The sequence below is a fragment of the Salmo salar genome, chromosome ssa16 (genome assembly GCF_905237065.1).
Source record: "Salmo salar chromosome ssa16, Ssal_v3.1, whole genome shotgun sequence".
Lineage (NCBI taxonomy): Eukaryota > Metazoa > Chordata > Actinopteri > Salmoniformes > Salmonidae > Salmo > Salmo salar.
The window spans coordinates 76,799,509-76,811,885 of NC_059457.1; the positions used below are offsets into that span (position 1 = coordinate 76,799,509).

Consider the following 12,377-nt stretch of genomic DNA (forward strand, 5'->3'; position numbering starts at 1 on the left):
TCAGTCTTGCTCTGTAGCTGACCTCACATGACAGACATCAACTCTGCTCTGCCCATCTTCCAGCCCAGGCTGACTGGAAACCAATCTTCTCAGCCTGTACCTCAGCCTGTACCTCAGGCTGCCCTACCCACTACTGAGGCACAGTTTTAGACTATTGAGAGAGACCCTATCCTGTAATCCTGTGTGAGGAGTGAGGTTGTGGCTTTAGACTATTGAGACACCTCCCACCGCAGTGTTGTGTGATGAGGTAGCTTAGTGGTTAGGGTGTTGGACTAGTAACCGAAAGGTTGCAAGATCAAATCCCAGAGCTGACGAGGTAAAAATCTGTCGTTCTGTCCCTGAACAAGGCCGTTAACCCACTGTTCCCTGGTAGGCCGTAATTGAAAATAAAAATGTGTTCTTATCTGACTTGCCTAGTTAAATAAAGGTAAAACAAAATGAAGGATCTGATGGTTTCTCTCTCTCTCTTTCTCTGTGTGTGTGTGTGTGTGTGTGTGTGTGTGTGTGTGTGTGTGTGTGTGTGTGTGTGTGTGTGTGTGTGTGTGTGTGTGTGTGTGTGTGTGTGTGTGTGTGTGTGTGTGTGTGTGTGTGTGTGTGTGTGTGTGTGTGTGTGTGTGTGTGTGTGTGTGTGTGTTGCAGGAAAACTCAGCACACTTCCCTGGACCAGAGCTCTCCTCCTCAGACTGGTATGGGTACCTACAACCACCCTGTCCTGGGCATCTACAACGCTAGAGACGACTTCCCCCTCCGCAAGACAGGTACTAAACACGCACACACCTTGCTCTGCTAGAGGACTGTCCAGTAGGCTCTCTGTGGGCTCACACCTTGCTCTGCTAGAGGACTGTCCAGTAGGCTGTCTGTGGGCTCACACCTTGCTCTGCTAGAGGACTGTCCAGTAGGCTCTCTGTGGGCTCACACCTTGCTCTGCTAGAGGACTGTCCAGTAGACTCTCTGTGGGCTCACACCTTGCTCTGCTAGAGGACTGTCCAGTAGGCTCTCTGTGGGCTCACACCTTGCTCTGCTAGAGGACTGTCCAGTAGGCTCTCTGTGGGCTCACACCTTGCTCTGCTAGAGGACTGTCCAGTAGGCTCTCTGTGGGCTCACACCTTGCTCTGCTAGAGGACTGTCCAGTAGGCTCTCTGTGGGCTCACACCTTGCTCTGCTAGAGGACTGTCCAGTAGGCTCTCTGTGGGTTCACACCTTGCTCTGCTAGAGGACTGTCCAGTAGGCTCTCTGTGGGCTCACACCTTGCTCTGCTAGAGGACTGTCCAGTAGGCTGTCTGTGGGCTCACACCTTGCTCTGCTAGAGGACTGTCCAGTAGGCTCTCTGTGGGCTCACACCTTGCTCTGCTAGAGGACTGTCCAGTAGGCTGTCTGTGGGCTCACACCTTGCTCTGCTAGAGGACTGTCCAGTAGGCTGTCTGTGGGCTCACACCTTGCTCTGCTAGAGGACTGTCCAGTAGGCTCTCTGTGGGCTCACACCTTGCTCTGCTAGAGGACTGTCCAGTAGGCTCTCTGTGGGCTCACACCTTGCTCTGCTAGAGGACTGTCCAGTAGGCTGTCTGTGGGCTCACACCTTGCTCTGCTAGAGGACTGTCCAGTAGGCTGTCTGTGGGCTCACACCTTGCTCTGCTAGAGGACTGTCCAGTAGGCTCTCTGTGGGCTCACACCTTGCTCTGCTAGAGGACTGTCCAGTAGGCTCTCTGTGGGCTCACACCTTGCTCTGCTAGAGGACTGTAAAGCTGTGAGGGGGGTTATGAGGTTCACTTCAGCAAAGCAGCACTGAGAAGATATATGTTATTTGAGTTCTAGATGAACTGCTGATATTAATATTGACTATCTTCACCACCTAAAATGTTCCAAACATCCAATGCTATTCTGGCATGTCCTACTGTACCGACGGGGGGGATTGTAATATGTGACTGACCTTTTATCACCCTGCCAAAGTTTTCATCATTTCTAAATCATACATCATGAAAAATCCCAGAGTGAACAAAAAAACAACCTTTCTATAGTTTAGAGAGGTGTACTCTACTGACAGTAGACAAAGTGGAAACTAAAATGGTGCGGCCGTGCCGGGCTGTGAAGCGGTGGTCTTCCAGTATAATTATTCACTTAGCGGGCTGGGCCTGTATGAACAGAGCACGGCCATGTTGACTCTAGCCCCAAGGCTGACTCAAACTGCAGATACACCGCAGTTGACACTGGCCACTGAGACCACATTCCACCCAGACTGAGAGAGACGAGACGGGAGGAGAGAGTGCCAGGGCTGCACATAGACCACAGTTGACACTGGCCACATTCCACAGGAGGAGAGAGATTTTAGAAAAGAGAAGGTTGGAGAATAGGAGAGATGAGGTAGGGAGGAGGAGAGAAGGTTGGAGAATAGGAGAGATGAGGGAGGAGGAGATTTTAGAAAAGAGAAGGTTGGAGAATAGGAGAGATGAGGTAGGGAGGAGGAGAGAAGGTTGGAGAATAGGAGAGATGAGGGAGGAGGAGATTTTAGAAAAGAGAAGGTTGGAGAATAGGAGAGATGAGGTAGGGAGGAGGAGAGAAGGTTGGAGAATAGGAGAGATGAGGGAGGGAGGGAGGGAGGGTTTAGGGAATTACCTTTACCTGCAGTTCTTTAACAGTGGTGGGCATGAAGGAAAATTACACAAGGAGCGACATGCTGTGTTAGCGACATGCTGTGTTAGCTAGCGACATGCTGTGTTAGCGACATGCTGTGTTAGCGACATGCTGTGTTAGCAGCGACATGCTAGCAATTTCACCATTAGACTTTGGATGAAAAAACCATTTACTCTAGCTGGTATACTTCAAACTGAACCAACTTTTTACAGAACATGCCTTTGTCAATAACATGGAGGTTTGTGAAGTGATGCAGGGAGATCTTGTCAGTTTTGTGGGGTTTACTTATGTTAATTCTAGGTTGGGCACGGTTAGAAGAGCTTCTTATTACATTGCTTCTTCATAACTGTGGGGGCTGATAATGTGCTTTTGAATCAGCGTTGTTGCGTTTATTTTTTATTTTTCATTGTAAATATTGTTTGGTTGAGTTCATGTAAGTGTCCATGCTAGCGACGCAATTTTTGTGTGTGTGATTTAGACGCCGGTAAACGGCGAATTGCAGATTTGATTATGACCCTACATCTCCGCCCACCCCTCCCCCCAAAGATTTGACATGCATAACACTTAGTCTCCCGCTGTCTGGCATTTACAGGGGTTTGTAGACAGGCTGACAGGCTTTACTTATATCACAATGTGGTTCCATCTTTCATCAATGGGACAAGTACATTAACCCCTGTCTCTGTCCATTCAGCCACCATGGTGTTTAAAACCGTCTCTAGTGATTAGCAAGGCTGTAAGTTCATCTGGTTATCGAGGCCAGCCTTTACATGGAGGCATACAGAGGCTAGTTGATAGGCGGGCCGGGACCCCACATGATGACCCCAACGTGGTAGCTAGGTAACCCTTCACACTGTATGGTAGCTAGGTAACCCTTCACACTGTATGGTAGCTAGGTAACCCTTCACACTGTATGGTAGCTAGGTAACCCTTCACACTGTATGGTAGCTAGGTAACCCTTCAAGCTCACAGCCCCTATACCCTTCAAACTCAACTCTTGACCTCGAAGCCTGTTCCACTGCGTTTTTTTAAATGATCAAGTACAACAGAAAAACAGCAGGTTCCGGACCTTGCAGGTTAAGAGTTGAATACCCCTGCCCTATATGGAAACTGTTATAGATGACATCAGAGCGCAGGGTCTCTGCTTTCTAGCGCTGTATGGGATTCAGCTGACGTGCCTTCTAAACGGGAGTACCAGGGGCGACAAGAAGATGCCCCCATCCCTCATGCTAACTGAACTTCTTTCGCTAATGTTTTGTTGTCTGAGTGAGGGGAATGTTATAAATGAAGAGAGGGACTCTGTTCTGAAAGATGAGACGTTGAAGATTATAATAAATATCGCTTTGATGTCATACAAGCAAACCACATGCTAATGTGCACTTCACATGTCCGTATTATAAAAGTTATGTCATTTACAGTATCAACGTTTCTGATCACATGTTTTGATGTACTGTTCCAACAATGACATGGCATCATACCCTGGGTTGTTTTGAACAGATGTTTGTCGTATTGTGAAGAAAGTTAGCCGTGGACACGCTCGTTTTGACAATTCTGACAATAGAAAGAGCTTTCAAATGATGCCCATCTGATCCAGATTGCAACTGATTGCTGTAATGGTGGGGATGCAGGGCTGTGTTTCAAACAAAGTACTTTATTATAAAAAAGCTTGTTGTCGACACATGTCCTGGTACTTGTTAAAGTTCATGATGCCGTTGCCCCTAACAAAGGCCCACAGGACCAGTGGAAAGCAAAATAGCCCCACAACATCAAAGATCCACCACCATACTTTACATTAGTGATGAGGTATTTTCTGCATAAGCACTGTTCTTTTGAATCCAAACTCACGGCTGGTGTCCGTGGCCAAAGACCTCTCTCTTCATGTTGTGTGACCAAAGCACCGCCTGGGGTTTGCTAAACGGGATTTGGAACCAGTAATGATTCTGACCCCTATCTTTTTAGAGATTTGTTGTTATTAGTTAAACACAATTGCTCAGAGAAAGAGATTTTATTAGTATAAAATAATATAATTGTTGAATTTTTTGAAGCATACAATATAGCTCCGTATTTTAATTTATTTTATATAGTGTTTTTTTTCTCATCTTTATCAAGGAGCCAATAATTCCGCACCACCACTGTATATCGTGCTATGACCTGGCCTGAAGCCAGACCGATGAACATTCATGAGATCAATGGGACACAGACCTCACTGTTAACAAGTACATGAACCCCCATCCCTGTCTATGTCCATTCAGCCAACATGGGGGTTTAATCATCTCTAGCAAATACAAAGGCTGCAAGTTCCTCCACACTTCCTTCTGTTGTCTGAGTGAGGCGAATGTTGTAAATGAAAAGGGACTTGATGTGTTCTGGAAGATGAGATGTGAGATAATTACCGCTTTAATGTCATACAAGCAAACCACACACCCGCTTCACATTTCCATATCATAAAACGTGTCATTTCCTGTGTCAACGTTTATGATCACTGTCTGATGTACAGTTCCAACGATGACATCTGAAAAGAATGAGCCGATGTTAGTCGCATTGTTCCGCAGCTCGTTGTCTTCACACGCTCATAACTCAGTTCTCTGCGCACCAAAATGACTATCTGTTTCTCTGAAGTGCCTTGTGAAAGCCTAACACTGTAAGAGGGTATTTTATAACTTAGCTAGTCATGTTGGCAATGGGAAAAGCTTTCAAATGATGCTCATCTGATCTTGATTGTTATTTCTAATGTAGCGTTTTTGGATTGCGTCAACAACAGTAATAATTGTGTGATGGGGAAGAACCGGGGATTCAGGGCTGTGCTTCAAACAAAACCGTTAGGAGAGCTCAGAAATGTAGATGATACCTGAAGGTTCTTTCCTTGAGTCATAATAGTACATTGAAATGACTTAGGAACTGTGCACACTTTAGAGAGCTGTGTGGAGGCACCGGTTAGTCCTCTCACTTCAACCCTTGTCATTTGTTTGTTTTATCCACCTACCCCACATTTTCCAGCAGTATTCTTATTTTACTGAATGAATCCAGAGTATTTTTAGATTTTCTTTCCCGAAAAATGCTGCGAAAAGTGTTCCCTTTCAATTGCCGCCATGGTTATGCACATGCGATTCATATTTCTTCTGTTAGAAACATTTCAATTTGCCCCTATTCATGTAGGCCAATTCCCACCTGTGTAAAGGCTTAATAGGTTTAAAAGGGGGGTTCTGAATGAATCAATCCATGTCTGTTCTCAGATGGGAGACCATTAAATTTGAACGTGTGTCATGCCATCCATTCAGTAGTGCCTTACATGATTGTTTGACCCCCCCCCAGACTTTCTCCCATAGTGGCGCGGTCCGCGGCCACCTTTGAATTATGAAACTAGCGCCTGCATCATTAGTCTGTCACTTGTTAAACGGAGAGAAACAAACGTGTGAATAAAAACAAGGATGGAGGGAGCAGTGGCGAGAGAGAGAGAGGGCTCTTGTTGTTCCACTCCTGCTTTGTGCCCTTTGTTTTTCCAGAAGGCCTGAAATAGCACCCTGGCTGGATAATTAGTCCTGGACTTCTATTGGTTAGCAGTGTCCCTACAGAGGGCCCTGATTGTCCATGCCGTGTAAACAGAACATTAGCATCATTGCAGAACATGGTAGTCATGACATTGCGTTCCCTCTCTCCGTCCTTGTCTTTCTAAATTCTCTCCATTTGAATGCACACTGACAAAGCCCGCTGTAATTGGCAACGTCGCTCCCAGAAATCAGTTAATTCCCCCCCTACACTCTCATTTTCTTGTTGACGTGGCTTGCGCAGCTTTTCCCAACGCTCTGTACATTGTAATGGGGGAGGAAACGCACCTCGTCCACCTCCATGATGGTGTACAGCAGCACAGGTTGTGTAACTTAGTCGTTGGTTAGATAAAATGGACCCTGTTTGATCGACAGGTTTAACCTCAAGAACTGTTGTTTGCCTCAACAAAACTGGTTTCTGTTTACTGCAGTTCAAGTTGCAGGGATAAGGTATGACAGAGCCGTCTCAGAACCATAGACCTCTCTTGAGTCTTAGCCTCTGTTACAAGCCTGGGTTGTGTTGGTCATAGTCAGATAATCATATCTGTGCTCTTTCTCTGTCTCTCTCTTTCTGTGTGTGTCTTGTAGCCTCTGAGCCCAACCTGAAGCTACGTTCTCGTCTGAAGCAGAAGGTGAGCGAGCGACGGAGCAGCCCCCTACTGAGGCGTAAAGACAGCCCGATCACAACCGCCAAGAAACGCTCACTGGATATGGCAGGTAGGATACACCCTCAACGCTGTGGAGAGGAACATTCAGGAGGTTCAGACCTCACACCCAACAGAGCTGTGTAGTACATTTAACATGGAAGAGATGACTGACTGGGTGTATTAGGTTGATGTTGTACTGTAGCTGTAGACTTGGTGTGTAACAGTCACGACGGAGTTACGATATGAATACATTCTCTAGATTCAGCGTGTAACAGCGCTCCTGGATCCGGCCCCAGCTCTCCTAACAACAACAGCATCAGCAACATCCCCAATGAGAACGGTGTCACTGTGGCAGTCTCCAACAGCATTGATGTGTCCCTGGCACAGCGGTTGTGTGGTGGTGAACTCAGCCAGCTGTCTCTGTACACGTCCCCCTCCCTCCCCAACATCACCCTAGGTCTGCCTGCCACGGCCTCCTCTGCTTCCAATGTAAGACTCTGTTGATATATTGTTTCTCCTCTTCTCACTCTCGTTCTCTCTCTCTGTATCTCTCGCTCTATCTATCTATATATCTGTCTCTCTGTCTCCCTGTGTGTGCTGGTCGGTCTCTCTCTGTATCTCTCTCTCTTTCTATCTATATATCTGTCTCTGTCTCCCTGTGTGTGCTGGTCGGTCTCTCTCTGTATCTCTCTCTCTATCTATCTATATATCTGTCTCTGTCTCCCTGTGTGTGCTGGTCGGTCTCTCTGTCTCCCTGTGTGTGCTGGTCGGTCTCTCTGTCTCTCTGTGTGTGCTGGTCGGTCTCTCTGTCTCCCTGTGTGTGCTGGTCGGTCTCTCTCTGTGGTCACTCAGGATTTACGATATGTTGCCTGTGGAAAAAAAGGGCAATGCTTATATGACCCCCTTTCAAACAGTCCCATTTTAACCACATTCTTGCCTGCATGAGCCTTTTTATGTATCCCATGCGCATGCCGGCACCATTGGCGAGTGGGAATGGGGGTGGGAATGGGAATGGGGGTAGGGAGTGGGAGTAGAAGTAGGGGGTGGGAGTAGAAGTAGGGGGTGGGAGTAGGGGGTGCATTGATCACGGACAACACACATGTATTTTATAGTAAGAACATATCAATAATATTCCACACGTTCCACATGGGAACGTGTGGAACCTCTGTCGTATAACATAAAGTTATATTTTAAGAGGAAATGCCCAAATAGTTTTATGTGCTTTAGAAACTGCTCTTTCCGATCGTGTAAAGAAATACAAAATCAGACCTGTAGGATGATTTGAGAAAGTAACTTTTTTTGTTCCACGTTTCATCTTTTTTTCCTGCCCTCACTCTGCTTTGTTAGATATCACGCACATTGGTAGCTTGCTAGCAAACGTCCTCGCCAACAGCTTCTTTAATAGTAGCAGCAGAGAGTTATCGAAATAGAACATAATAAATGTCCTGCCAGATATTGTAGCCTGGAGCGTCTCGCCCCTCCAGGAGTAGAGGATGAGCGGAGCGTCTCGCCCCTCCAGGAGTAGAGGATGAGCGGAGCGTCTCGCCCCTCCAGGAGTAGAGGATGAGCGGAGCGTCTCGCCCCTCCAGGAGTAGAGGATGAGCGGAGCGTCTCGCCCCTCCAGGAGTAGAGGATGAGCGGAGCGTCTCGCCCCTCCAGGAGTAGAGGATGAGCGGAGCGTCTCGCCCCTCCAGGAGTAGAGGATGAGCGGAGCGTCTCGCCCCTCCAGGAGTAGAGGATGAGCGGAGCGTCTCGCCCCTCCAGGAGTAGAGGATGAGCGGAGCGTCTCGCCCCTCCAGGAGTAGAGGATGAGCGGAGCGTCTCGCCCCTCCAGGAGTAGAGGATGAGCGGAGCGTCTCGCCCCTCCAGGAGTAGAGGATGAGCGGGGAGCGGCTTACATAGTTGCGTATTGGCTCATCTGGAAAAAAGAGGCTGTGTGTAGGCTGAACAAGCTCATTCATATTAACCCAGTCATACGTTGGCTAAATATTAAGCCTAATACTGCAGTCATTTTACCATCACCAGAAAATGTGATTACACCATCGTGTGCTTTCTCTTTTCAAACTGCCCATCAGTTATTTTTTCTGAAGACTTATGGCCTACAAGTTAACCTCTCTGGGGTATGAGAGTTAACCTCTCAGCGCTCAGACAACAACAACAAGCAATACAGATACCTGCCATTTTGGAGTCAACTAAAATCAGAAATAGCATTATAAATATTCACTTACCTTTGATGATCTTCATCAGAATGCACTCCCAGGAAACCCAGTTCCACAATAAATGTTTTTGTTCGATAAAGTCCATAATTTATGTCCAATTCCTCCTTTTTGTTTGCGCGTTTAGTCCACTACTCCAAATGCAGGAAGCGTGCGCAAAATGTCACGACGAAAAGTCTAAAAAAGTTATATTTACATTCGTAGAAACGTGTCAAACGATGTATAGCATCAATCTTTAGGATGTTTTTATCATAAATCTTCAGTAATATTCCAACCGGACAATTCCATGGTCTTCAAAAAAGAAAAGGAACACAGCTAACTCTCACGTGAGTGCACGCCACTGAACTCATGTCACTTTCTCAGTCGTCTACTTCCAGGAGCTCTTATTCTCTTCCTATTCACAGTAGAAGCATGAAACAACGTTCTAAAGACTGTTGACATCTAGTGGAAGCCTTAGGAAGTGCAAAATATCTCCCAGGCTAAATGGCGGTGGGTGGGTGGGTGGGTGGGTGGGTGTGTGTTTCTCCCAGGCTAAATGGCTGTGTGTGTGTGTGTGTGTGTGTGTGTGTGTGTGTGTGTGTGTGTGTGTGTGTGTGTGTGTGTTTCTCCCAGGCTAAATGGCGGTGTGTGTGTTTCTCCCAGGCTAAATGGCGGTGTGTGTGTTTCTCCCAGGCTAAATGGCGGTGTGTGTGTTTCTCCCAGGCTAAATGGCTGTGTGTGTGTGTGTGTGTGTGTGTGTGTGTGTGTGTGTGTGTGTGTTTCTCCCAGGCTAAATGGCGGTGTGTGTGTTTCTCCCAGGCTAAATGGCGGTGTGTGTGTGTGTGTGTGTTTCTCCCAGGCTAAATGGCGGTGTGTGTTTCTCCCAGGCTAAATGGCGGTGTGTGTGTGTGTGTGTGTTTCTCCCAGGCTAAATGGCGGTGTGTGTGTGTGTGTTTCTCCCAGGCTAAATGGCGGTGTGTGTGTGTGTGTGTTTCTCCCAGGCTGAATGGCGGTGTGTGTGTGTGTGTTTCTCCCAGGCTAAATGGCGGTGTGTGTGTGTGTGTTTCTCCCAGGCTGAATGGCGGTGTGTGTGTGTTTCTCCCAGGCTGAATGGCGGTGTGTGTGTGTGTTTCTCCCAGGCTGAATGGCGGTGTGTGTGTGTGTTTCTCCCAGGCTGAATGGCGGTGTGTGTGTGTTTCTCCCAGGCTGAATGGCGGTGTGTGTGTGTTTCTCCCAGGCTGAATGGCGGTGTGTGTGTGTTTCTCCCAGGCTGAATGGCGGTGTGTGTGTGTTTCTCCCAGGCTGAATGGCGGTGTGTGTGTGTTTCTCCCAGGCTGAATGGCGGTGTGTGTGTGTTTCTCCCAGGCTGAATGGCGGTGTGTGTGTGTTTCTCCCAGGCTAAATGGCGGTGTGTGTGTGTGTTTCTCCCAGGCTAAATGGCGGTGTGTGTGTGTTTCTCCCAGGCTAAATGGCGGTGTGTGTGTGTTTCTCCCAGGCTGAATGGCGGTGTGTGTGTGTTTCTCCCAGGCTGAATGGCGGTGTGTGTGTGTTTCTCCCAGGCTGAATGGCGGTGTGTGTGTGTTTCTCCCAGGCTGAATGGCGGTGTGTGTGTGTTTCTCCCAGGCTGAATGGCGGTGTGTGTGTGTTTCTCCCAGGCTGAATGGCGGTGTGTGTGTGTTTCTCCCAGGCTGAATGGCGGTGTGTGTGTGTTTCTCCCAGGCTGAATGGCGGTGTGTGTGTGTGTGTGTTTCTCTCCCAGGCTAAATGGTGGTGTGTGTGGGTGTGTGTGTGTGTGTGTGTTTCTCCCAGGCTGAATGGCGGTGGGTGGGTGTGTGTTTCTCCCAGGCTAAATGCCAAAGCATTTCTGTGACAATAGAAGGACGGCTCAACAACAGAATTACATTTTTTTATGGTGAAAACAAATGCATTACAAGCATTTCTGTGAATCTTTGTGATCGACGAGGACAAGTTTGATGTCAGACAACAATAGAATGCTTTAATGCATACCAAAGCCGGTAAAATTAAAGGCAACGTTTTATACTGATGGGGTGGCGGGACTTTTAAACATAATACCACTCATTACCAGGTCGGTTGGCAGAAATAGAAGTACAGGCTTTCTTACCTGCAACACCTTTCACAGATAAAGAAAAGTTTCCGTACTTTCGTCTTCGTATGAACGGGATATTTGTTTATCTAATGCTCTTTCTCTTTCCCTCTTTATTTCTCTCTTTTTCTCCCCGTCTGTCTCCATCTCATGTGACCTTGTGTTTTTGGGGGGAACCACCCCTTAAAGATGAATTCACAAATCACAATACTGCCCAAATAAATCAGTTTACAATAGCAATGACAACAGGCGTGTAATGTGTAACTCAGTCTTCCAAAAGCTAGTGGTAGGAAACCAGTAAAGACAATAGAAGCATCAAACCAATGTCAGTTTAACATGTAGATTTATCCCAACAGTTCTATGTAAAACACTTCTATACTGACCCCATTCTCCAGGTGACCTCAGCCCAGCAGGATGGGGGTCAACATTCAGCCCTCTCCCTCAGCCCCCCATACCTAGGCGGTGCCCCCCTAGCCACCTACCTGGCTGACGGAGGGGGCGCAGGGGGGCACGGCCCACTACTGCAGCACTTGGTCCTGCTGGAACAGACTGGCGTGCACGGGCCCCTACTGGCAGGTGGGTACAGCAGTAGAATGGTACTTTGGTGGAGAACACACACACACACAGTGTCCCAACAGATAACCCCCCCCTTCCTTCTATTGACAGACTTCCTTTCATCAACTTCTATTAAGCAGGGTCAATGAGAGAGAGAGAATTGTGCCCACCGGTGTTGAAGGAACACATCCATTGAGTCACTTTCCCGGTGCTATTTTCAGCTGACAGTGGAGGAAATGACTGGTGACACGCACAGCCTTGGAAGTGAATGGGGGCTCCTTTTTTGGCAGACTAGAGAAGGTTCTTCTGCCAGGCTTGTAGTAATGTGCTGCTATTAAGCTCCATTCCACTGTTCTGTGTGTGATGAACCGAGCCAGGTCTACTGCGGATATTTCTTGTCCTGGGACCAGTGTGTTTGTGTGGATTCAGGCGTGTGTATCCATGCCTATAACCATACCCTGGTGTGTGTATTCCCAACCCAGGTGTGGACGCCCTCCAGTCTCCCTCCATCCACAAGCTGCGCGGGCAGCACCGTCCCCTGGGTCGGACCCAGTCGGCCCCACTGCCCCAGCAGAACGCCCAGGCCCAGGCCCTGCAGCAGCTGGTGGTCCAACAGCAACACCAACAGTTCCTGGAGAAACACAAACAGCAGTTCCAGCAGCTACACATCAACAAGGTAAAGGAGTAGGGGGGAGGGGAAGAGGAC

At 47.8% G+C, this 12,377-nt stretch overlaps 1 protein-coding gene across 5 annotated transcripts in view; it reads left to right on the plus strand.

Moving 5' to 3' along the window:
- LOC106575641 (histone deacetylase 4) overlaps window positions 1-12,377 on the plus strand; it is an 81,455-nt gene that overhangs the window by 44,112 nt on the left and 24,966 nt on the right. For all 5 annotated transcript variants that reach the window (XM_045697927.1, XM_045697928.1, XM_045697925.1 and 2 more), the window contains 5 exons: window positions 640-758; window positions 6,759-6,887; window positions 7,077-7,306; window positions 11,512-11,692; window positions 12,154-12,347. In XM_045697927.1, coding sequence (XP_045553883.1) covers window positions 640-758; window positions 6,759-6,887; window positions 7,077-7,306; window positions 11,512-11,692; window positions 12,154-12,347 — 853 coding nt within the window. The remainder of the gene's footprint in view (window positions 1-639; window positions 759-6,758; window positions 6,888-7,076; window positions 7,307-11,511; window positions 11,693-12,153; window positions 12,348-12,377) is intronic.